This window comes from Amia ocellicauda, chromosome 11, assembly GCF_036373705.1.
Source record: "Amia ocellicauda isolate fAmiCal2 chromosome 11, fAmiCal2.hap1, whole genome shotgun sequence".
Taxonomy (NCBI): domain Eukaryota; kingdom Metazoa; phylum Chordata; class Actinopteri; order Amiiformes; family Amiidae; genus Amia; species Amia ocellicauda.
The window spans coordinates 29,275,058-29,301,987 of record NC_089860.1 but is presented as its reverse complement, the minus strand read 5'-3'; the positions used below and the strand labels follow the sequence as shown (position 1 = coordinate 29,301,987).

Sequence of the window (26,930 nt, the reverse complement as noted above, 5' to 3'; positions counted from 1 at the left end):
GCACGTCCTGACAGGAAAAGCAATGGATCTAGATTGACGCCAAACCACGCCCCGCTCTGGTGCGTGCTCATGAATATTCATGCGGGCTATTTGTAACTACACTGTGATAAAGGGCCCTTGTTGTAATAACGCGTAAATGTCAAGGAAGGCCTGTCTGTATATAATCTAGGTGCATCGTGTTAAAAAATGCAATTGTTTTAAAAAGAGAAAGCTTGACGAGGGAGCAGTATATCGTATATATCACGCTGCAGCTGTGTCAGAAACTTAAAGAATAATTTAAATGAATATATAAACGAATAAATATACATTGCTTTATGTAAAAAAATACCTACCTGACTACTTTAAAATGTATTTATTTACTTTTAAAACAACGTGTTTCAGTCATTCAATACAAATATCTAATTTAATTTAACAATCTAAATTGAATAACCATGCATATTTAGTGGGACCAAAAGACTCAAAAAACATCCAGACACATCGAGGCATGAAATTACATAATTGTTAGTGCAACTTCAAATTGAGACCACTAGACTCATTTTGAGAGGAGTATGAAGAGAAGTAAAATCCATACGTTTTACTCTTCTCAGAGGGTTCAAATGCTAGTACAGTGTAACAGTAAATTATCAATGCCTTCAAATCTATTTTTATTTAAGAAGAATCCCAAAAACTTTGGGTAAACCCGAATTTGGGTCAAAATGATGTTCTATGGGAAACAACCTTGTGGAAATGCAATTGCCTCTTCCGGTGCTACTTTCCTGGTCAGGGTTTATTATTATTTATTATTATATATATAACAAACCCATAAAGTATTGTAATACTGAGTTGTTTTTTTTCCCACCCATTGGAGATGACGCAGGATTTGCTTGTGTACAAGAACGTGCTGTACTCCATTCCCAATCCTAGAGCTGCAGGTCGTGGAGTACCCCTGTGTCAATGTTGAGCTTCAATGCAGCTATTTAAGGCATGTTTTACTGCATCACATATTAGTAATAAACTATATTGTGTCTTAACGTTATAATGTTTGCACTTCAGAAACCAACCAGGCCTCCGCATTTCATCTAGCATTAAAGATCCTACTGAATTCAAGCTAAACCTAATGAATAGTAAGTTGAACTTGGTCTGCATAGCCTTGGGGTTTGGGGTTCTCTTACTTGCCTACAGGGGCCTGGACTGCATCCTCTCTCTCCACTGTAAACAATCTTAGGGATTTGCTCCACAACTGATTACCCAATGTTTTATGGAGAAAAGCTTTTCATTAAATCCTGCTATACAACTTTGTCCAGTGATCCTTCAAGGTCCAGGTCCCGTTATACTGTGATTGACTGCTAGTTGCATTGCTTAAATTTGTTCTACAATTCATTTATTGTTGTGGGGAGAAGAGGCTTTTAGTGTTTATCCAACCATTTTTTGTTTCTCTAGTTGCATTAATGGCAAGATGGGTGCTGAATTTCTGCCCCCCAGAACAGATGATTCCATACATTTTGTAATTGACACATCTCCTCTGGATGTTTCAGGGGTGGGGTTTGTACCCTTTACTTAAAAGTTTTTGGGAAATTTAAATGTGCTTAAAATAGCCTGATTGAGCAATTTGGCTTTTTTTTTCTTTCTCTCTCTAGATCTACCTGCACTGTTCCTTGTACTTGTCCATGTCAAAATTGGCAAAGGTTTCCAAGTCCTGTAACTATAATGTTGCCAGGAAATGGTGAGCATAAGAAGCCTTGCTCTGGCTGTAGACTGGGAAATGCACTCTCCAGATCCCTAAGGAATTAGTTCCTCTAAAGAAATCTAATTTACTACTGATTTGGTTATTTCTGCTCCTACCAAGTTTAATTATACTCTACATTTGCCCCCAGAGCCCTTGTAGCATATGTTCACAAAATAAATCTGCACATATCAAATGCCAAGACCGTAATATACTTTATTTAGAGGCCACTAGATGGCATCCAGATATAATATTGGTATAAAGCCATTTTTGTTAGGGTGATGGGGGAAGGTTTAAGTTTGTGGTTAAAATATGGCTTCCCTTTCCCTTGCAGGTGGGAAGATCTTGAACATGTGGCTGACCATGTCTGTGACTGCTGTGACTCAGACTGTACTGACAGAGTCTTCAGCAGGTTGCCCCGTGGTATTGCCAAGACCTTCAATTCTGAATCTTCAGCTGTGAAATGCTTGGTCTTAAATTTGCAATTTAACTTGGCAATCTAAACTGTTAAATACTGCTTGATAATTAACCCACTTTTGAACTTTAAGATCTTAAGACTATTGCCCCCCTAGAGGTCAAGGCTTAAGAAAGGGAAAATGGCCAGCTGAATATTAAGGAGGAAGTGCTCTGGTTTAAAGCTAAAGGAGGGGATCATAGAATCCACAGGGGCAAACAAGAGTACCAGGGGCATCCAGAGGATAATGAAATTGAGCTGGAAAATGACCTTGATGAAGATTAAAAATACAAACTATTTTATGACTATGAGGAGGAAATTGAAAGTGATGCTGAGGAGGAGGAGGATGACGATAATGACAATGACTATGACACAGAATCTGATACAAGCCCGACCGCTAGAACTGAAGACCATGAGAAAACTAAAACGGAGACTGAAGACAAGTCTGAGCCTGCAGCCCCTGACCAAACTACCCCAGAGGAGGAGCATACTGCCGACTCGGAGGATACTGTGCATCCCACCGTAAAGACCACCGCCTCTTCTGGCACTGCCTCTTAATCTGGCTCTGAGCTAGGAGGTGATGCCAAGGTTCCTTTCAGGGAAGAAATTTCACAAGACAATGCAACTTCCCGGTTTGCCATCTTGAAACCAGAAAACCAGTACGAGTACACAGACTATGAGCAATCGGATAAAGCCAAGATCTCATCTGTGACAGACCCTTCAAGTCCAATGGACAGTGTAGATGGTGTAACACTTGCACTGAAATCCTCTGTGGAAAAGGAAATGCCTGACGGTGAACCTGCTGCAGAGGACAAGAGCACAAACCAACCCACAAGATGGCCTTTGTGCTTTGCAAGTGGAATAGCTCTAGAATCTTAAAGGGAGGGCCATCTTAATCATAGGCCCTTGTGAGGTAATGCCCTTTTGAGGTTCCAAAAAATCTAACCAGTTCAGTTTTTGTGCTGAATATTAATGTATGCATATACATTTTCTTCCTCTCACTCTGCAGGTCTTGGAAACACATCTTGTAACTCTGATCTTGGTGGAATCCTTCCTCAGTATAACACCATGTACAAAATAAAGCATTTTAAATGATCTGTTTCTGCTTCCAGTATTTTACGCATTTATAATTTACCCCAAGTGTAAATCTTGTTCCATTGTTCTAATAGTGTGTGCTTAGCTCTCACAACTCTGTGTTACGTCTCTGTTTCTCGTATTAGTATGCTAGGCTTTCTTAATCATTCACACCTCTGTAAAGAACTCTGTTGGATCTTCCTTTTCTAGACTTTCCATTAATATTCTAGTACCTTTTTGTTTTGACTTGAATGCTTTCTGTAACTTTAATCTGGCTATCTGTACCTGGGTTGCTTCTTGTTTCATGAAAGATAACGTGCAGATTTTGTTTTTGTTTGTTTCAATATGCAAAGTAATGTTTCACATCACCTAAAGAAGGCCCCTCTATCTATAGCTCACTGAATCTCGCCATATGTGTTCAATGGGTTGAAAACAACTGTTGATAGGACAAATCGAACTGTAGCTGAAATAATACAAATAATCAAATGATACTACTTACAAATCCACCTCAGGATCCAGTCTTTCTGAGAATGAATTGTTTTGGTTTTTTTCACATCAGAGAATGATTGACACCATAAAAGATCTGAAAGTCTCTACTTTCACGGGATACAAAGCACTCGGTGAACAACACAATGGTGAAGAGTACACTTGGTATTAAACAGAAACACATGTTTTTGGTGCCTTTTAAGGGTACCATCACCATCTGTCAGCTTAGTATTACTATTCACATGTTCTCACTGCAGATTAATAAATGTACAAACCTCCAAAACAAGTGTCAGTTAGGAACATTCCCTCTGTAAAATCACTCTTGCAAAATCTTATTTCTCCCCCCCACCCCTAAATTCTCACTATCAAGTTCCCAACAACTATTTACAAAAGTATACTTGTATACTTTTCATTTGAACTAGATAGATTGTTTGCTTAATTTTAAATATCCAACTGAATATCATTAGCAAGACTATTTTTGTGGTCATGATTGGCACTCACTTAGTGTCACAGGTTGAGGAGTATGCTTAGTACATGTCTATGTATAGCAATTGGATATATTAATGTGAACTATTTGAACATTAGTCAAATTAAAATATGCCTTAATGTTGTATTATGGCAGGTTGTTCCTCACAGAGGATTGTTTTGACAAACTGCAGTCTCTAATGAGTGAAAAATAATTATAAAATCAGGCTAAATTGTAATATATCGGCAAAACTGCAAACTGTTCAGTTTTCAATTGAAATGCAAAACAAAATCCATGTTTTATGTACAAACAAAAATGGAAGTGGAAATAACAATTATTTTAGTTGTCAACATTTTGTTTTACATGTATTACTTCATATTATAGTATACTTTTCTCTCTATTACATTTTTCTGTCTAGACAATTGTCTATGCATATTACAACACTGCTACATTATATTTATTTTGCTTTGCATAGTGATTAATAGACCCCTATCACTTAAGATTATTGGTTGTGATTATGAACCAAAACAGATTTGTATATATATATATATATATATATATATATACACCAATCAGCCATAACATTATGACCACTGACAGGTCTCGTTATCATGGCACCTGTCAGTGGGTGGGATACATTAGGCAGCAAGTGAACATTTTGTCCTCAAAGATGATGTGTTAGAACCAGGAAAAATGGGCAAGAGTAAGAATCTGAGCGACTTTGACAAGGGCCAAATTGTGATGGCTAGACGACTGGGTCAGAGCACCTCCAAAACTGCAGCTCTTGTGGGGTGTTCCCGGTCTGCAGTGGTCAGTACCTATCAAAAGTGGTCCAAGGAAGGAAAAGCGGTGAACCGGCGACAGGGTCGTGGGCGGCTGAGGCTCATTGATGCACGTGGGGAGCGAAGGCTGGCCCGTGTTGTCCGATCCAACAGACGAGCTACTGTAGCTCAAATTGCTGAAAAAGTTAATGCTGGTTCTGATAGAAAGGTGTCAGAACACACAGTGCATCGCAGTTTGTTGCGTATGGGGCTGCGTAGCCGCAGACCAGTCAGGGTTCCCATGCTGACCCCTGTCCACTGCCGAAAGTGCCTACAATGGGCACATGAGCATCAGAACTGGACCACAGAGCAATGGAAGAAGGTGGCCTGGTCTGATGAATCACGAGTTCAAGGTGTTGACTTGGCCTCCAAATTCCCCAGATCTCAATCCAATCGAGCATCTGTGGGATGTGCTGGACAAACAAGTCCCCACCTCGCACCTTACAGGATATAAAAGATCTGCTGGTGCCAGATACCACAGCACACCTTCAGAGGTCTAGTGGAGTCCATGCCTCGACGGGTCAGGGCTGTTTTGGCGGCAAAAGCGGGACCTACACAATATTAGGCAGGTGGTCATAATGTTATGGCTGATCGGTGTATATATATAGCTCTGGAAAAAATTAAGAGACCACTTAACATTGAATTTTGAACTTGGAGTGGTGTCTTAATTTTTCCAGAGCTGTACACTCACCTAAAGGATTATTAGGAACACCTGTTCAATTTCTCATTAATGCAATTATCTAACCAACCAATCACATGGCAGTTGCTTCAATGCATTTAGGGGTGTGGTCCTGGTCAAGACAATCTCCTGAACTCCAAACTGAATGTCTGAATGGGAAAGAAAGATGATTTAAGCAATTTTGAGCGTGGCATGGTTGTTGGTGCCAGACGGGCCAGTCTGAGTATTTCACAATCCAGTATGCGGCAGTCCTGTGGGCGAAAATTCCTTGTTGATGCTAGAGGTCAGAGGAGAATGGGCCGACTGATTCAAGCTGATAGAAGAGCAACTTTGACTGAAATAACCACTTGTTACAACCGAGGTATGCAGCAAAGCATTTGTGAAGCCTCAACACGTACAACCTTGAGGCAGAAGGGCTACAACAGCAGAAGACCCCACCGGGTACCACTCATCTCCACTACAAATAGGAAAAAGAGGCTACAATTTGCACAAGCTCACCAAAATTGGACAGTTGAAGACTGGAAAAATGTTGCCTGGTCTGATGAGTCTCGATTTCTGTTGAGACATTCAGATGGTAGAGTCAGAATTTGGAGTAAACAGAATGAGAACATGGATCCATCATGCCTTGTTACCACTGTGCAGGCTGGTGGTGGTGGTGTAATGGTGTGGGGGATGTTTTCTTGGCACACTTTAGGCCCCTTAGTGCCAATTGGGCATCGTTGAAATGCCACGGCCTACCTGAGCATTGTTTCTGACCATGTCCATCCCTTTATGACCACCATGTACCCATCCTCTGATGGCTACTTCCAGCAGGATAATGCACCATGTCACAAAGGTCGAATCATTTCAAATTGGTTTCTTGAACATGACAATGAGTTCACTGTACTAAACTGGCCCCCACAGTCACCAGATCTCAACCCAATAGAGCATCTTTGAGATGTGGTGGAACGGGAGCTTCGTGCCCTGGATGTGCATCCCACAAATCTCCATCAACTGCAAGATGCTATCCTATCAATATGGGCCAACATTTCTAAAGAATGCTTTCAGCACCTTGTTGAATCAATGCCACGTAGAATTAAGGCAGTTCTGAAGGCGAAAGGGGGTCAAACACAGTATTAGTATGGTGTTCCTAATAATCCTTTAGGTGAGTGTATATCCCAGTGTATGATTGACGTACAAATCTGGAGATATTAGGCAGGTGGTCATAATATTATGGCTGATTGGTGTGTATATGTAATATATATATATATCATTATAACTGATATTTGGAGCCCATACCTACATATATTTAAGGTTGTGCAGTGTGTTTTCTTTTAACGCGAAACTTTGCTTTTGAAGTGTTCAGTGGGAGTTAGCATATAACTTATTTTCACTTTGGAGTGTAAATTATCACATTTCTCAGCAGACACTTATCCACTGTATTATTTACATAATGGAGTAATTTAAGTACACTGCTCCAGAGTACAACAGCATCATCCACCACCTGGGATTGAACCCAAAGCCCTCTCCCCCAGAGCCCAGAGCCCTAACCACTACCCCACACTGGTGGTCTGTGTAATATAGCACCATGAAATCTTGCTTGTTCCTGCTTCAGAATATGTGAAAATAGTAATTTGATTCCATAATCCATTTCATGCCTCCTGGCCCCCTGCCTAGTATTTATCAATTCACACCCCACCACACACACACACACACACACACACACACATTTGTGAGAGCGGAATGGAGCAATAACAAATTGCCTCACTAATAGAATAGTGGTAGTTCTTCGATTAAGTAAGCAGAATAGGGTAACAATCAGTGTTTTTCTTCCAGCTTGGAATTCAATCACAATGCTTATCAAACCGATAATGCTTAGTCAAACCAAGGTCTTCTAACCAGATCCTACAAAGCTCTAATCTATCAGGTTGTGTAGCTGTTTTATGGCATGTTATTCCTAACAAATTAATTAACTGAAAGCTTGTGTCACAAAAACACAAAACAAAACATGTTTTATCTCTCTATGAAGACTGGAGATCTCTGTACTATATTGATTGAGTGGCATAAAAGAGATACCAGTATCTGGCAGTATCGTGCTGGTGATCTGCACACCTTTAGACATTGTCATCTGTAACCAATTTCATAATTAGTAGCTATTAATAACCAAGCCTAGGGTAGTCAAACAGCTGCTTGGAATCATTGCCGCAGCCAATGTTGCCATTCCTTTCATTAACACTTCTTCCCACCTGAAATCCTCCCATGGTTAATCCTTAGCTATTCATTTGCCAGGCAAAGCCAGAACACACCAGAAAACAATTATGTGAGGTAAATTAGTGTGACCTATGATCGCATGAAGCGTTGATTTCCCCTCATATAAAATGGAGACAGGCCTTTCTGAAAGTCATTGAGTTTCTTTACTTTTTCTATTGTAGGGCTGCTTTGCTGATTTGTTGCAATGAGGGTGTTTTTGTTTTGTCTCTGTTTTGCAGGGACTTGGGCCTTTTCAATCCTTTCCAGTGAAGGCTTTCAAGGGAAATCTAGCCAGCAGAGTGAGTTGCTCTTAGATAAGCCATCTGAAGAGCCTAATGTGATCTCCCTGTCCACAAGACCTGATTCAAGCCAAATGGCAGATGCTGCTCTGAAGTCTGGTGCACAGCTTCATCAGGAGGTTTCTGTGACCTGTGGGGAGACTGCTCTGGTTGTGAGAATCAAAAATAACTTCTATGGCTTTGGTTTCCATGATGCTCGGCTAACACTGGGCCCAAGCTGTGGCAATAACAGTGTGGATTTGATCACTGGTGAACTATTGTTCAGCTACAACCTTCAGGACTGTGACAGCCAGAGGATGGTAATGTCCGTGTGGTTTTATTTTTTTAATAATGGCCTTGGCAACAATGTAATGGTTCAAGGTTTGATCTCTGAATTGTGGTTTTCTCTGCAGATCATCCCAGGGTACACAATCTACAGAAACATCCTTTACTATATTCCCAGTCAGCGATCTGGGAAAGTGGGTGGGGTACCCCGCATTAATGTTGAAATTGAATGTAGCTATAAGAGGTAAGCCTTGCCTAGTGTCTGTGACCACAGTTCGCTCCAGTGCATGCAGACCATATTTGACTGCTTGGCATCTTCACTGATGGCCTTCTGTCATTTGCAGTGACTGGTACGATGGGAGTGTATTCAGTCTGCAGCTCATGAATTGTATGTATTTTATATATTTATTTTCCCCCCCCCCCCACATAAATTGCTCCTACTTCCTGTACCAAACAATTTTGGGCCTAATCTGGAGTCTCTCAACAGCTGCCTGGACTGCGAGCTCCCTCACAAATGTGTATAGCACTGGTGATCTCCTCCACTTCCAAGCCAGAGGGTATCCAAACACTGAAGGAGAGCAGCTGTTCATTGGCTCCTGTTATGCAACCCTGTCTGAAAACCCTCAATCATTCCCACAGTACATGATGATCGACAACTATGGGTAAGACCTATTGCTAGTGAATGGCCTGCCACAAAATTCCCGAAGCCATTTCAGGGGGACCATAATGTGGGCTGCTCCTGTACTGAAATGTTTGTCACTAGCTGCATGAACCACAAGCTGGGAGCCAGTTCCAAGTTTCATCAACCCAGAGCAGATGGTGTCATCAACTTTGCCATTGATGCAAGGGAGCTCAATCTTGTGTCCAAGGTAGTAAGCCAGCTTGTGTTTGGAGGGGCTGAACCTGTCCTCTCTGCGACCTGGTCTAACATTTATTCCTCCCTCCTTTCCAAGATCTACGTCCACTGTGTCCTGTTCCTCTGCATCCAGGGAACAACTGTGCATACAAAATCTTGTAATTTTGATGCCACCAAGCAAAGGTAAGCCTGCTTATCATGGCCTTGGCCCTGACCCCTATACTCCCTACCCTTCTGGCTTCTCTCTCCAGATTTACCTTCTCTTCTCTAGATGGGAAGGCCTTGAGCTTGTGGATGGTGTCTGTGACTGCTGTGAGTCCAACTGTACTGCTCCACTCCTGACCTCCATAACTACAGGTACAGCTGACCAGAATGTCTGTTGGGCTATACCACCACATGATGCAGTGCCTTTTATTAATTGTAAATGCATCTGTCTTCTAGATGTTAAGAGCACTGGTCCTATATTCATCCAGGAAGGCACTGCAAAGAGGACTTCTCCCACCAAGGATGCTGACCTCCTCTGGTTTCAGGTTAAAGGAGGCGATGCTGCCTACCTGCAGGATGAGTATGATCGTTCTGAAAGGGCTTATGAGGAGGAGGAAGATCATGAAAATGACCATGAGGGGGAGCATGAAGAGTATGAAGAGCATGGAGAATATGAGGGGGAGAATGGAGAGCACGAAGAACATGAGGGAGCGTATGAAGAGAATGGAGACCATGAGGAGCACGAAGAACATGAGGGGGAGCACAAAGAGCACCAAGAGCATGAGGAGCATGGAGAACATGAGGGGGAGTATGAAGAGCATGAGGAGCATGGAGAACATGAGGGGGAGTATGAAGAGCATGAGGAGCATGGAGAACATGAGGGGGAGTATGAAGAGCACCATGAACATGAGGGGGACCATGAAGAGCACGAAGAGCACCAAGAACATGAGGAGCATGGAGAACATGAGGGGGAGTATGAAGAGCACCAAGAGCATGAATGGGAACATGAGGGGGACCATGAAGAGCACCAAGAACATGAGGAGCATGGAGAACATGAGGGGGAGTATGAAGAGCACCATGAACATGAGGGGGACCATGAAGAGCACGAAGAGCACCAAGAACATGAGGAGCATGGAGAACATGAGGGGGAGTATGAAGAGCACCATGAACATGAGGGGGACCATGAAGAGCACGAAGAGCACCAAGAACATGAGGAGCATGGAGAACATGAGAGGGAGTATGAAGAGCACCATGAACATGAGGGGGACCATGAAGAGCACGAAGAGCACCAAGAACATGAGGACCATGGAGAACATGAGAGGGAGCATGAGGACTATGAAGGGCATGGAGAACATGAGGGGCAACATGAGCATGGAGAACATGAGGGGGAGCATGAGGACTATGATGAGCACGGAGAACATGAGGGGGAGCATGAACATAAAGAAGAGTGCGAGTGGCTGCATGAGGAGGTGCAGTATGATGAACCAGCAGTAGAGTCCCTAAATGAGGAAACTAAAGTTGAGACTGTCAACCACCTACCATCAGATGATGCAAGCCAGGTGGATAATCAAAGGGAAGCATCTGGTACCAAGATCTCCATGCTGGAAGTATCTGCACATGGAAGGGGCTCTCTGCAGCTGAAGGGTTCTAAAAGTAATGTGTCCCAATCTGCAAGGATTACCCTTGATGCTCAAGGGGACCTTTCCCTTCAATCGGTACCATGAGCTCCTATAAGGTAATCTGCGCTCTGTAGTTTGATTCTGAACAAGTTGGGACCTTCTCTTATGGGTCTTCAGTAATGTGGCTTCTGTGCTTTCTTCACAGGAATGAGGGGTGCTTGTCTGTTACCATGATCTGGGGGCCTGGATGGATGGATGGATGGATGCATTGTTCTTTGGAAAATCAATAAAGCTGTTTTGAGCTTAATGAATGGCTCTGTGGTTCTTTTAACTGCTTCAACCCTAGAAAGCTCCTGCTGAGGATGTGCCTATTGGCCTAAATACAACATCTTATGCTTGTATAACTTAAAAGGGTTCTGGTACAGAGTCCTCCATTGATGGGCAATGGTTAAATTGCTGCCTATACACTTTCCTTTTAGCTTTGTGACTGGTGCCTATGTCCAAGGTGATCTTGTCCTCCACAGCGGAGTGTGAAAACTGGTGTCCTGATTAATTCCTACTAGCTTTACTACTTAAATATAGGGGTATCCATACATTCTATAGTTTATATTCACAGTGGAGTGGTGTGGGTTTATTTTTATTTTTTAAATCCCAGTTTTCTCAGGCAGAGGCCCTTCCCACTACTTCCTAAAGCACTAGTCCTCAATCCCCTATGCCCTGGTGCTTATTGTTCTAATGGAGCTCTCCATTACTTAATTTAATGAATTTGCTTCATTTGACTTTAGTTGTGTAGCTTACAAGTTGGATATTAAGTTCTCTCTAGTGTCATAATTGACCTGAGCTTTAAAATGTTAAGATCTAATTTTAGGTAAATTATTAGTTGTGAGTTTTATTAAGTACTCTACTAGTAATTGAGACCATGGCTGCTACAACAACAACAAAAAAAGCAGAGCATGGAGTCCTGAGGGCCAGGTGTGAGAACCACTGTGCTAGGGTCTTGATTGGAAGAAAGACATCCAACAGGTGTACACGAGTATATTTAAAAAAAAAAAGTCTTGTACTTAGTTGTCTGCGATTGTTAAATTTAACATGCCAACAATCGGTCTCCATGCAGCTGTGGGTGTTTGAGAGTCTGGATTGGATGGATGCCACTTTATTTAATTTAAAGGTGCAAGCTGTGCTCTTGTTTGGGTATGGGTTTCATTCTCTGGTTCACTCAACATAGGACAAACTTGATCTGTGTAATTGTGCAAATCTCAGCAGAACAGATGCTGCACATGTGGAAAAAAATATTTTTAATTAATGTACGACTGCACATTCTCATCTACATTTGTAAAAAAAGTACAAAACAAACAAGGAAAATAAATTAATAAAAAGAATCCACAACAAAAATAAAAAAACAAATTAACACAAAGGAAAAACAAATTCACAAAAGTGAAAAACACAACATTAACTCTAAACTGGAAAGGGAGGTTACATAGGCAATGCTGTAATGCTTCTGATTGGAGGAAAAACATGTCAATCATTGTGGAGCGGAAGGAACTGCTTGGACCGGAGCACTTGGAAGCGTATGGTGAGTAATATTTATCTTTGAAGATTTGAATAATGTGTAATATTTGTATTTTGTCAAATTCTATTCACTAATGCAGATAATGTAATTATTAGAGGGTAATTGAAAGAAATTAATACATAAACAAAGACAGTTGGCAATGTGAAATTACGGACAGAAGCAAATTAAAATGAAGTATATGGTGAATCACTTTTCCTGGTCCACTCTAACGAACTGTACATTCTATTAGTGCAGCGAGTTGGAGGCCTCAGTGAGGCCGGGGTCTGGAGTGAGGTCGCTGCAATGTGGCAAACCCGTGTTTGATTCTCGCTGAGGCCGGAACCCTTGGATTAATAATAATTGAAGACGTGAGATGTGAATATTGTTTTTTTTCATATTAAAATGTATTGTCCGTTGTGGTAAAAATAAAACCTATTGAGACAGCAAATTAATTTTGCAGTCAATGTGGCAAATGTCATGATGATTACATCAGTGCTGAGATCACTACCGCTGTCAGGAATTCAGCCACAGCCTTCCATATAATAAATCAAGTAGTTCAGAGTTCCCAAAGTCCAACACCTATGGATATATTATTAGATACCTTCACTTCATTTAAGATTAACATGCATTGCAGAAAACAGAATTCCCCAGGATTTGGGTTCATGTAGATGATCCTCACCTCTGGTCTTTAAGAGCCACAGGCTCTGAAATGCACTGTTTTAAAACATTTTATTGCAAGTCAAAGATTTCAAAAAGCAAGTATGAATAGATTTAATGTACAACATGCTTTCCTTATTAAATTTTCTATTGATTATAAGTAGAATGTATTTCTAGGTTTCTAGATTAATTCATTTTATGATTCCATATTACCATTTTTAAGCATCTTGTCTGTAGTCCTTGAATACCTAAACAAATCATGTTCATAAAACTGTTTTGTTTTATTCAGAAAATGACATGAGTGCCAGAAATGTGTTCATGTGTTCTGTGCCAAAATAAAGTATACACAACAAGGTTGAAGTGTAATAATTTATTTGAAAATTGATGAAAATACTGTGTTAGTACACTGAGCAGGGTGGGTCAGAGCATGAGGGACTTCCTTCTTGGTGGGGTGGTTGGTGAGTTTCAGCAGCACTGGATGAGCCACAGGTTTGAACAGAACAGAATCTGTTCACCACAAAACACATAGTATCTGAAACAAAAGATCAGAAATAATGAAGCCTGACAGGCTGACTTATACATTGTTCTGTATACAAAGATTTTAATTGTTCTACTGTTAATTTTGTGTACATTTTGTTAAACATAAATAGATTACAACTGCAGGTATCGGAAACAAAACTACTTAGAAATGTTATCTTAACAATACTTATTAAATTATTAATGTTTAAGTAATATTTGATAATGTTAATTTCAAAATACTATTAAGTATGGTAGAGTGGAACTATAAGAGGGTAAAAAGATAAACACTCTTGCAATTTATGCTTCTGGTGTGCAATACCACAGTATATAAAGCAAGAGATGCTATCCTTAGTAGTTTTGCAACTGCATACTCACAGATACAGGCATATACAATATTTTATTTCAATACGGTTTACTTTGAACATTTCATTTAGCATTCGGAGACCTGTTCCTTTCTCTTTTAAAACAATAATGCCACATCTAAAATTAAATGGTGTCTGCTTTACCATAATGGTTGCATTTGATCGATGATCAAAACATTCAAATCATAAACATAATTAACGTTTCTTCTGAAGCACTAATCGCCTGGTTGCATGCTTCACAATCTAACAAGTTTGTATCTTTAAAAGGTCTTTAAAAAAAGCAATTAAAATGTGATCACCTGGACATAATATAATATGATCGCACGTCTGCAAGTTTAACTGCAGTGCATGACAACAATTGGCAGCAGTTTGCAGTACAGATACAATAACTATTACTTACCTGAGCGATTAACAGCTGATGGTTTTTTTTTTTAAGTGACCATATTACAATTATTATTAATGTATGTCACAAACATGTCAAAGTCGCAGTTTACATTTGACTAATTTATTAAAACTAGCTTAATTACCAATTGACTTTGCATCTTGTTAGAAAATTCAGATTTAGACTTGCAAAATCCTGCCAAAAAGCTAAACATATATGTGTTAATTTCTTTCAATTTGCCTCAGCCTACCCTCTAATAATTGCATTATCTGCAATAGTGAATAGAATTTGACAAAATACAAATATTCACATCGTCAAAGACTCCTCAGGTGGGAATCTCCAATAACCATCACAAACTGAATTGGAAGAAATATTTATTTGTTGTATATGTGTAAATATAAACATTGCATATATATATATATATATATATATATATACACTCACCTAAAGGATTATTAGGAACACCATACTAATACTGTGTTTGACCCCCTTTCGCCTTCAGAACTGCCTTAATTCTACGTGGCATTGATTCAACAAGGTGCTGAAAGTATTCTTTAGAAATGTTGGCCCATATTGATAGGACAGCATCTTGCAGTTGATGGAGATTTGTGGGATGCACATCCAGGGCACGAAGCTCCCGTTCCACCACATCCCAAAGATGCTCTATTGGGTTGAGATCTGGTGACTGTGGGGGCCAGTTTAGTACAGTGAACTCATTGTCATGTTCAAGAAACCAATTTGAAATGATTCGACCTTTGTGACATGGTGCATTATCCTGCTGGAAGTAGCCATCAGAGGATGGGTACATGGTGGTCATAAAGGGATGGACATGGTCAGAAACAATGCTCAGGTAGGCCGTGGCATTTCAACGATGCCCAATTGGCACTAAGGGGCCTAAAGTGTGCCAAGAAAGTACTCTCATTGTACATCTCTACGTATAGCAAATTGATGTACTCCTCAGAACTATTTGAACATATTTAAGTCAAATTCAGATGTGCCTAAATGTTATTGTTGCAGGTTGTTCCAATGTGACCTCTAATTGTATAAGCTTGTTGAAATTTCCACCAGACAGAACTGAATGGATTAGGCAAGTAAGGTAAACTTGCTGCAATTTTATGCCAGCTCCATGCTCTAGTTTATTTCACAGAGGACTGTTTTGACAAACTGCCATCTCTAATCAAATATCTCGCCACATTGAGTCTGACCTGATCAACAAAGTTCCATGTTTTCCAGGATACAATCAAAATACTTTTTTTTTATCCCCTGTGATTAAATCGATAAAGTATTCCTAACAAGAATGTACATAATATATTAATTATAATTTTATTCAAATGCTAGCAATTTTGGTTTTACTTTATTACTACATATTATAGTATGCTTTTCTCTCTTACATTTTTTTCTGTCTAGATATGTATTTCTTAATAATATGATGGGGTTAGGGTTGGTAAGGCTTATGTATTACAGAAGGATGAGTTTCAATGCATTTGTATACAACCCCTGCCAGTTTACGCTGTGTATCATCACATTCTGCAGTGTTGCTAATGAAATGGATTGTACACTTAGGTTTGCAATAATGTAACTGATTTAATATTGATCTTTAATAAGGGTCAAGATGGATACATTAACCCTATAATGTCAGTAATTGCAGTAGGTATTTTACTTGTTGGTATTTTATGGTGTTTAATCTGTTGTGGTGTCACCTTATTCTATTCATGACACAGCTGAGGCACAAACTGCTACCAGAGGTAGACATGCTTTAACTTGTTCACTCAGTCAGGTATGTGCTTTATTTACTATTATGTGGAAGAGGCTTTCTAATGAAAACCGTCATATAGTTATATATATACAGTGGCTCTCAAAAGTATTCATCAACCCTTGGACTTTTCCCCATTGTTTTAAAGCAATTACAAATACAAAACAGAAAATAATATATATGTTAATAACAAAGACCTTGAAAACAGATAATTGTACTTGAGTTACTGACTAAAAAGATAAAAGAGAAAACAGTATTATGTATGCATGTATTCACTATTACCAGTGTGTTTTTTTTCTTCTCTCTTTCATAATATTTGACATATTATGATGAATGGGCACCCACTGTACAGTAAGCCATATACACCTGTAGTCAACCTATTTTTTTTTAAATCACATTCAGTATAAGGCTACAACATGTACACTACATTATACGACATTACCAATAAATAACTCATTTGTGATTATAAGAAAACCCTTCTACACATTACAGTGAATTGTGAGGTGGAATCTAGAAAAAGTGTGTATTTTAAGACCACAGACTCATTAATTACTAATTAATTGATGACTATAAAGTGCAGTAGGCCTGTATATCATATAAAATAAATACTTGCTGTATAGTTTTGTCATTCACTATGTAATGTTTTTTATTCCTTGATGAATATAAGAACATAAGAAAGTTTACAATCGAGAGGAGGCCATTCGACCCATCGTGCTTGTTTGGTGTCCATTAATAACTGAGTGATCCAAGGATCCTATCCAGCCTGTTTTTAAATATTCCCAAATTTCAGCCACATCGCTGGGGAGTTTGATCCAGATTGAGACTACTCTCTCTGTGAAGAAGTGTCTCCTGTTTTTTGTCTTGAATGCCTTGAAGCCCAATTTCCATTTGTGTCCCAGGTGCGTGTGTCCCTGCTGATGTGGAAAAGCTCCTCTGGTTTGATGTGGCCGATGCCTTTCATGATTTTGAAGACTTGGATCAAGTCCCCACGTAGTCTCCTCTGTTCCAGGGTGAAAAGGTTCAGGTCCTCAGTCTCTCAGTAGGACATTCCCTTCAGACCTGGAATAAGTCTGGTTGCTCTCCTCTGAACTGCCTCTAGAGCAGCGATATCTTTCTTGAAGTGTGGAGCCCAGAACTGTCCACAGTATCCAGATGAGCTCTAACTAGTGCATTGTACAGTCTGAAGAATGTGTCTCATATTATTTGGCTTATATAATAATAATAATAATAATAATAATAATAATAATAATAATAAGTAAAACATATATCTCTATAGATATATAGACTTCGATAATCAGAGATTGTAGCTAACTTGGTTTCTCTGGTAACATACTATTATGCTTACGTCATGTGGGCGTGACAGACCGGTTGTATGAGTTTCGGTCACTGCAATAAAACGCAGTGAGTTAGTGCTACTGCTGTCAGAAGTACATTGTATCACCAAGAGAAGACACTGCACTGCATACGGTAAGGGAAAGCATTTTAACTGTGTGTTATATATGTAGTTATGCGTTGTAAATATATAATCTGTTCCGTCGTTTCCACTGAAAGTAATTTAAAGGCATAGTGTTTATCAAGTAGGTTTTGTGGTTGTCTAAGTATAGTTTATTCATTGTGTTTGGACATAAGCTGTAAGGAAACGCACACACTGGCACATATAATATAAGAACAGCAGACAGGTTAACGACTGCAGTGACACAGATGTCTCTATTGAATGAAAATCTGACATGATGCTCGTAGTGCTGTTACTGGCGAGGGTCATTTCTGGCGGCGCAGTTGGGTGGAAAATCCGCGGACAGGCTGATCCACAGCTGCTTCACCTCGTAGAGATCATACTGATTGACTACAGTGATGTCCCATGTAGGCCCTATTGTTCTTTCAAATAATGCCAATTTTATATATATTTATTTATATATATTTTGTAAAGTCCTTGTTGCCGGTACCTGCTTATCAGCCGGTAAGACGATAATGAAGTAGTGTACTTGTATTGTTTTAATCCATCATTAATAGTATTTGTTTTTCTCCCAGGAGTATAGCTCAGCACTGATATGAACAAAAAGTCCATGGTTACTTTGATGTGGTATGTTTCTCTACTGCTCATCAAATCATCCTTTTCAGGTGGGTGCAACTGTTTCTTCCTCAGTTTGTTTCTTTGTTTTGAATTTGGTTTGTAAGAGAATACAGAAGCTTTCCTGACACCGTGCAGATCAGGGAGTGTAATTTATCGAAACAATGACTAAACTATTATAATTGGGTAAAGACAGATTTGTATCACAAATGCATATGTGACTGTTACTACTCCTACTACTATTACTACTATTATAAAGATTAATATTTTTTATTATTATTATTATTAATAATAATAATAATAATAATAATAATAATAATAATACTTTGTAAATAGTTCATTTATCGTAAATGGTGGATTTTTAAGAGTATGATGGTCTATAAACTACAGAAAAAACTATTGTATATGGCCTCCTTAATGCAAACTACACCAAATACATTGTCTTGTAAAACTAATTTGATGTCTCTCTTTATTTCCAGCTGAGTTTGAAGTGAGAGTTCCCAGTACCCCCCAGGTTGCTGTCTATGGACGCTATGTGGTGCTGGACTGCAGCTTCACTGTGGATGGAAGTTTGAATCTGATGAAGATTGTGGTCACGTGGCAGAGAGGAAATGAGGTCGTCCACAGCTTCTACTATGGGAATGACCAGCTGGACAGGCAGAGCCCACGCTACACCAACAGGACCAGCCTCTACCTCTCCCAGCTGGAGAAGGGAAATGCCTCCCTCAAACTGGAGGGCGTGAGACCAGAGGATGCAGGAGATTACACCTGTTCCATCAGCACCTTGCTGGGAAGCCAGAAAAGAACATTTCCCCTAATGTTTGCAGGTACTGAGATTGTATGACATTTTGGATGTAAACCTTTTTGACAAACTACAACAAGATCCTATGTTGTGTTAAAATTAGAAAAATAATTCACTCTGTTTTGAAATCCTTAGATGGATGGTGAGTAACGTCCTGATTGAACAGGAAGCCTACATCCAGTTTTGTCTTGGTTTTCTATGGAAGACATGGAATTCAGACACACTGGATGTGACCAAAACTCTTGTGGAGGTTTTTACAATCCAGATGTGTTCTGAATTACATCTCCATGTGGCTTAGATGTGTGAGGAAGTGGTTCACATGAACACCTGGGAATATCAGTTTTGTCTTTCACAAATATTTACTTTTAACTTCCCAAGAAAACAATTATGGCAAAAAAGTTTGAAATGGCAGTGCATTACAGATCAACAGAAGGTTGGGTTTGAGGGTTCTCATATTCTACATATTTCTGGTCTCCTTCAGCTTTCTACAGTGAACCTCATCTGGAAATCAAGGTGTCCCCTCAGGATGTGGAATTCTCCCTGGCATCGCAAGGTTACCCAGACTGCACTGTGCAGTGGCGGAATGGAAAGGGAGAGGACATATCCATGCATGCACTGACACGCAACCAGCAGAATGCAGACGGACTGTACAGTGTGTCCAGCTCCCTGGCCATTAAGAGAAGGACAAACTCCACAATCACCTTTGTCCTGAAGAATGAAGCTTTAAACCAGGAAATCACAAGGGAGCTCAGTCTCATTCCAGGTAATTAGACAATGGTTGACAATACCTGTTTAATTATTGCCTCATTCCCATACTACATGGAGTTGTGGTTAGGGCTCTGGACTCCTGAGTGGAGGGTTGTGGGTTGAATTCTAAGTGGAGGACACTGCTGTTGTACCTTACAGCAAGGTGATGTACCTAGATTGCTCCAGTAAAAACCCAGCTGTATGAATGCGTAATTGTATGTAAAAAATAATGTGAAATATTGTAATGATTGTAAGTTGGATATGCTAAGAAATATTATTATAACAGCAGCAGGTCAGTGCAGGGATGCGGAAAGACACATAAGGGCAGAAAAAGATAAATATGACTATGGTGTAATTTGAATACTACTTACAATATGTTCTCCCACCTAGTTGTTCCACTTTCTTGGAAAGTCATCTGGAAATAATATGCTGTTATGTTTTCATGTGAAATAGGGAGTGGCTTTTATTTCCTTATGTAATTGTTTTCATTTCCTTTTTAGTTTGTTTTCACATTGGAGTTCTAACATATTTTTAACCTTTCCTTTAGAAGATGAAGACCTTCCAATTGAGGACCTGAGATGCAGATGGATGCTCTTCATTCCTGTACTTTTCTTTATTGTGGTCATCCTTGGCCTGTTCTCAGTGGTATACAGGAAAATGTCAAAGTGCTTTTTCAAGCAAGCTGATACAGCAGTACAACGATGTGAGACATGTTTTCTAAAGACGTGAGAACAGCAACACACACAGCAGCATCTTTAAACTTCCCTCAAGTGACTTTCCAAAACAGTGAAGCGAGCGGATCGTTCTGATGTCACATCTGCAGCTTTACAAGGGTCATACCTGGCACACTGTAGATTGATTGGAAAACTTGCTGTAATAGTTAAGAGGTACCTGAAGAAATCCCATCAAACATTGTTCTGAAATCCAGGGTAAAGGGGACCAACAAACATTTAACATTGGCAGCTATTGAAGTATTTACATTTGTGTTGATTCTACATCCATCCAGTCGTCCTGTCTTAGTGTCATGCCTTTCAAGTTATGTTTGTCTTGTATATTTTGTAGGTTATATAGGTTAAGCCCCCATGAAGAAAAGGCAGTGACTGGAACCCATTCCAGTTTAAAGCAACACAAATTGTTGTTATGGGGTTAACTAGTGTAATGCAATGAATCAATCAATATTAATGTCCAGTTTTAATCAAAATATTTTTTACCTCTGCAAGTCATTGAAAACCTCTGGAATCATTCAGATTTAAAATATTTTCTATTATGTTGTGTGGAAGGTATAAAATAGTTAAACCTTTAAAAACTGATCATGCTTATGAGATGTAAACAGAAGTTAGAATACTACCTCAGTTGTCTCATGAATTCAGGAAGGAAAAAAAATATATACATATTTTTATATAGAGAATATTTATGGTTTATTTTTAACTGAAGACAAGCCTAGAATAGCAGTGAGTGTGCTGAAATTAGTATTTTTTTACTTAACCTATTGTTTCAGTATTACTTACACCAGTTATAAGAAATTTACTTTGATTAGGCAGATCTATAAAATGTAATTGTTAAAATCGGTTTTGCTTTTCGGTTGTATATTGCACTACAATCTAAGACATAGAAGCTCCAGATATTGTGTAAATCCATGAATACTCTTCATTGATAAACACATAAAAATTATAGAAGTAGGATTCCTAGTAATTGGATTTATATCACTCTAAAATAGGGGTGGCCAAAACAGATTAATATGACTTTTACTACTGCGTTACCTTTTCTACAGAATATTTTTTTTCCCACCTCAGATGCAGTTTGTTGTAAATGTTGACATGTATTCTGTACTGTAGTATTTAATGCATTTTATTCTCCAATTTAAAAATTGTACCAGTGTTTTTACCTCTGTTCGAAGCAAGGGCACATTATATACAGACATAACATGCACAGTCCTGGATTCCAGAAACCTCTAAACCATCACACCCCTGTCACCAATACTTACTCTGTTTTAGGATCATTAACTGCAAAAAACAACTAGTGAATTCATAGCTTCCTGGTGGCATGACATTCAGGGTAAAGGAATGCAACGAGGACCTTGAACTCCACTACAGAAATTCTTCGTAAGAAACCACACCCAAACATTGTTTTGGTCTCATAAGCAATAGTTTATTGTACCATGGTGTAGTAACAGAGGAATGTGTGCGTCACAGTAGTGGGATAAGTTTTCCATTGCGTCTTCGCCCATATAAAGGTATAAAATAGATTGGCATCCGTCACACAGCAGAGTGATGTTCACAGATATTGAACTGGGAAAGTCATCCCACGGAACAAGGTGGGGGAAACAATGGAGAAATTCAGATTTAAAAACCAGGCCATAGTTCGAGAATTTGGCACTACCCGGATCATACAGCAAGTCCATAGATCTGAAACCTAGACTTAATGTTGGATGTCCCATACCCACAAATTAGAGCAAAACATTTCCAATGAGCATTTTTTTTATTTTAAAAATCAAGACCACCAAGGGCAGGGATACAAGAATCTGACCGAGCCAGATCAGTCCCTGCAAAAAACACCTTGACATTTCAGCAGCAATAGTTCTTAGCCATATATACATAAACCGCAGGCAAACCTAGGCATCTTGACTTCAGAAAAGAAAAACAAAACAAAACAAAAAAACTTGCTCCTTTACTTGCCCCTGGCTTGAAAGATTTTTTCCATTTGGGCTGCTGAACCATTTTCTACAATCCTACCATCATATTCAGGACTGAGTAACTGATCAATATCCCCATATTCTTCAGAGCCAGAGTCCAGTTGTTCATCCCCCTGGAATTCCTCCCACTTGTCCTCTTCCTCTTGCTGGGACACATCCTCTTCCAGAGAAGAATCCCTCATGTCCCCTTCCTTCCCTTCCTCATCCCACGCCACCAACTCGTTCACAGGAGTCGCAGTGAAGTTTCCAGAAGGCAGGTCCGCTTGCACGCCTTTTGCTTTAAACCAAATGGCATCCTCAGTGTCCCAGGTGGGCAGGGATTCAGTTTCCAAAGAAAGGCTGCCCTCGTCAGGCTCGCTTTGGGATTTTTGGCCAGTAACTACTAGTGGAGCACTGCTCTGAAAGCCTATAGGAGAGACAAGCGCCAATTACCTCACCAAGCCTTATAACACGCAGTTGGGAAGAATTTTTACTCCCCTGACCCAGGGCAACTGACAGTGATCAGATTTTACCAAATCATACAAGTTACAAAGTTAAAATAAGCCTAAAATGTACTGTACTCAACGTGCACTACAATACAAAATATTGCATGTAGTGGAGGTCTAAGCAAGCAAGCAAGGCTACCAATATTATATTAGTGGAGGATTAAGTACTGAATAAAGCTATAGGGGGGGAAATGCCATCTTACCTTCAGAAATTGATCTGGATCTTGGACCTGCACATGTGGTTTCACAACAAGTACATAGAGCATCATCATCAGGTGCAAGATTCTTCCATCTAAGAAGTAATTTCAAACAAGAGTGGTGTGAGGGGGTGGTCATGAAGGTCTAGACACTTTGAGGGGGGGAGAAAAAAAAAAAAAAAAAAAAAAAAAACCCCAAACAAAGAAAATGCATGATTTAAATCAGGGAGTTTAGACCACACCAGACAGGTGTACACCATGTCATGCTTCCAAGTCTGAAAACATGATGTATTGCCCCATTGACCATGAGTCCCCAAACAATGAGAAGTAAGCCATTACATTACATTTCTGTGTTCCGGTTATAGGTGCAGGCCTTGGCAACAGAGCTGGGACCTCCTTTTGTAACAAACAGTTTGCAGTGAATGATGATCTAGGGAAATAAGAGAAGTTAATACACATACACCTACACATACATAAACATAGTAAAGTTGTATTAACCTTAGAAGATGGATTCTCAGTAAATTGGAAAGCATCAACAGAAAAGTTGATGGTATCATCTGTTCTGGGCGAGACGTACTGGGAGTTGCTGCCTTCAGTTTTGGTGTCTACCATGCACCTAGGAAAGCAGAGAAACCAAAGTGACTAACAAGGTAAAAATGAACTTTAGATTTAAACCCTATATGCCAGGTTTAACTGGGGTAGGACAAATCACAAGTTCCAAAGTAGATTGATCACTGGGAGAATATTTCCATGAGGCTGTCCATTAGGTCAAGCAATACAATGGGATCATTAAAAAAATATATATATATATATAAAAATCAAATAAACCACAGGCACAGCAGACTTACCCAAAGTTTTCAATTATAGTGTAGCTAGGTTTAGAGGTGGGGTCTTCAGTCAATGTAGCAACACAGGATTCCACATAGACCTTTTCCAGAGGACCCAAACGAGTGGCAACCAACTGGAAGTTTACCGCTTGGCCCAGGTTGTACACATCCGATGCAGATACGGCAGTCCAGGCAGCTAAAGTATACAAGTTCACATACAACCAGAGATGTTGGTCCAAGACAACCACACTTGGAACTAATGCATTAAAATTTAACATTCTGCTTTTGTTCAAGGACAACCGTTAAAACTGACCATTACAACATTTTAATGGGTTTTCCCCACAGAGACTTGTGTTGTGCTTTGGTAAAAAAAAAAAAAAACACCACTGTTGTCCTTGAACAAACAATGTGTGATTTGACAGTTTTAAGTGTGCAGCAGACATTTTACACCACACTTTGGGTGGAGTAACCCATTCCTTTTGACTGTTCCACAACACTTGGGTTTGGCAAAGCCAGAATATTCAAATTGCACCACCCACAGCAGTGCATACAGAATTATAGCCAGCACCTACCATTCATAGTTTTAATTTCAAATCCAGCTCGACTTGTCAGTACTTTGGAAGAAGGAGTCTTCCAGGTAGGGTGTACAGCAAGCTGATACACATGATGGTATCTGTCAAGAAGAAAGTTGGGTCTGCATGACAAAGGTAGGCTCTGGGCAGGTTTCAGTTTGCATGGACAGGGTGCTACATCTCACCTTTTATAACGGCATTCGATGTCGACGTTGACCAGATGAGATCTCCGAATTGGACTGCGACTCTGTTTGGGCACGTAATGCAGGATGGCTTTGTAAAGTAGATATCCAGGGGGCATCTTCAAACCAAGAATGTACACTTTTTACAAAGCAGAATGCAGCATTACACTTATGCAGTGGCAGTATAGATGTAGTGACCTCTTTCTTAGTGGAAGATTAGGCATGCATGTAAATGGATAAACCGTTAACAATGAAGAGGAACAGCCTCAGCGTAACTTGCTCTTGGTAGATTTTCTGTTACACCCACCGAGCGTATGCTATCACACTTAAGGAGAGAGTAGGTGAAGAGCAGGTCGCCCGAGTCCTGATCCACGCCGTTGCTCTTGCAGTGGGAGCCGAGCCTCAGCTGCTCGGGCTTGGCGCCGAAACCGTAGAAGGCCCTTTTGACCCGCACGATCATGTCCGCCTCGGTGCAATTCACAGACACGTCTGGAAGGACGTCTGCTGGAGGTGGCGTGGTTTGCGGGATGTGGGGAATCATGAGCCGGCGGATAGCCGCTGGTAGGTCCGCTTTGGGATCATCGCTACCCTCAATTACAGGCTTAATCGCCGAAAGATTGGGAGGGTTCACCAACGGGATGCCGTACGGGGGAATGTGGAAGCGAAGGGCGCGGCTTCGGCTCTGCGGGATCTGGGCCGCGGGGCCTGAGCCGCGGTGCATCGTACGGATCAAACCCCCCGCAGCATCGGCCGCTTCCGAGGAGTCGCTTTCCAGGGAATAAAATCTGCTTAACGGCGCGACGACAACAGGGTAATACGCAATCCCCAGCACAATGTAGGCGCAGGATATTAGATTCATTTTTGAAAAACAGCTAATGATGCACCAGCTGTAAAGCAGAAATAAAGAGCGCCTCGCCCGGGAACCGGCCTTTTGTTGGAAGGCGCCTCTATTCAATTAGCGGACGGAGCGCATTTTCTGAGGCGTTGATTGCTATCACGCAACACGGGCCTACTTGTATGCATCCATGTAATCAATGCTAATTAAGATCATTTGTAATCAGGCTGATAGGCTCGGGCCTTCTGTAGGCTGTGGGTTTTTAACCACAGTATAATCAGTGATTCTCAGTCCTGGTCCTGGGACGCCCTGCCCTGTTGTTTTTGTTCCAGCTGCGCTCTCAGTTACTTCCTTATTAGTTGAGTTCCTAATTGAACCCCAATTTAGCTAATAACTTGCCTCATCTGAGCTCTTACATTAATTTAAACAGTTTAAACAGTAGATGTAATGTTAAGTATTAGACTGTAAATGAAACTTGAAATATATTTTGTGTTACACAATTTAAAAAGTCAATTGACGGTTCAGTTATGTAATTGAGAGCGCAGCTGGAACAAAAAGCTCCGGGGCAGGGCGTCCCCAGCACCACGATTGAGAACCAGCAGTGTGGGGTAGTGGTCAGGGTCCTGGACCCTGGAGTGGAGGGCTGTGGCTCAATCCCCAGGTGGGGGCACCGCTGCGGTACCCCTGAGCAAGGTACCCTCACTAGATTGCTCCAGTAAATGCCCAGCTATATAAATGGGTACTAATATAAAAATAATGTCATATGTTGTACCAATTGAAAGTCAGCCTGGATAAGGGTGTCTGCTAGGAATATATATATATATAAGAAGGTAATATATACGAATTATTTTAAAATCCATTTTAGGTCCACTGTGCTTAATTGATAAGTCGTGTTAATCAATGCATATCGAATACGATAATAAATAATAAATAAACACCACATACACATGTGCTTAATTGCATCCTTAATTGACCTAACACAGCAATATACCATTCAATTAAGTAATTAAGACCTAGGTTGGAACAAAAACCAGCAGGGCAGGGGGGCCTCCAGGACCGATTTGAAAACTCCTGCACTAGTGTATCTTATTACGAAAGATTAAAGCTTTGATTACTGCAATTTCACCCTTCATAGCCGTTCTTCAAAAACTTGTTTAAACTGACTTTCCCCACTAGAGGGCAGCATACGACCAGTTTACCGTCATGTTGTGGCCTAACTGCTGAAAGAGTGAAGACCTGTCCTGTGCGTTAATTGGGAGCGCTGCGCCGCGGCCCTGATTAGGAGTAAGGGGCGTGGCTAATATTGAACGCGGAAGTGACGGGATGCAATTCCTCATGGCGAAGAACAATCTTAATAAATGAATTCT

General features: G+C 40.3%; 3 protein-coding genes across 4 annotated transcripts; 2 read left to right on the top strand and 1 right to left on the bottom strand.

Moving 5' to 3' along the window:
* The first annotated feature begins 8,088 nt into the window (after positions 1-8,088).
* LOC136763371 (uncharacterized) lies at positions 8,089-11,241 on the top strand. Its single transcript, XM_066717334.1, has 9 exons — positions 8,089-8,509; positions 8,603-8,718; positions 8,819-8,862; positions 8,962-9,136; positions 9,238-9,343; positions 9,428-9,513; positions 9,602-9,687; positions 9,772-11,050; positions 11,140-11,241. Exons 1-8 carry the CDS (start codon positions 8,117-8,119, stop codon positions 11,037-11,039), a joined length of 2,274 nt encoding a protein of 757 aa, XP_066573431.1. The 5' UTR covers positions 8,089-8,116; the 3' UTR covers positions 11,040-11,050; positions 11,140-11,241.
* A 6,315-nt stretch (positions 11,242-17,556) lies between these two features.
* Positions 17,557-21,704, top strand: LOC136763370 (CD276 antigen). 2 transcript variants are annotated; one of them, XM_066717333.1, is made up of 5 exons: positions 17,557-17,623; positions 18,185-18,274; positions 18,704-19,051; positions 19,508-19,789; positions 20,324-21,704. In XM_066717333.1, exons 2-5 carry the CDS (start codon positions 18,205-18,207, stop codon positions 20,500-20,502), a joined length of 879 nt encoding a protein of 292 aa, XP_066573430.1. In that variant the 5' UTR covers positions 17,557-17,623; positions 18,185-18,204; the 3' UTR covers positions 20,503-21,704. The 2 variants fall into 2 exon arrangements, with proteins under 2 accessions (XP_066573430.1, XP_066573429.1); XM_066717332.1 differs by having other exon boundaries at positions 20,321-21,704.
* A 528-nt stretch (positions 21,705-22,232) lies between these two features.
* On the bottom strand, positions 22,233-25,729 carry LOC136763369 (zona pellucida sperm-binding protein 3). The gene is made up of 8 exons (XM_066717331.1): positions 25,036-25,729; positions 24,732-24,847; positions 24,547-24,647; positions 23,996-24,170; positions 23,646-23,763; positions 23,492-23,577; positions 23,154-23,242; positions 22,233-22,871 (listed from the first exon to the last, which is right to left on the bottom strand). The coding sequence occupies exons 1-8, from the start codon at positions 25,585-25,587 to the stop codon at positions 22,441-22,443; spliced, it is 1,668 nt and encodes a 555-aa protein (XP_066573428.1). The 5' UTR covers positions 25,588-25,729; the 3' UTR covers positions 22,233-22,440.
* Between the last annotated feature and the right edge of the window lie 1,201 nt (positions 25,730-26,930).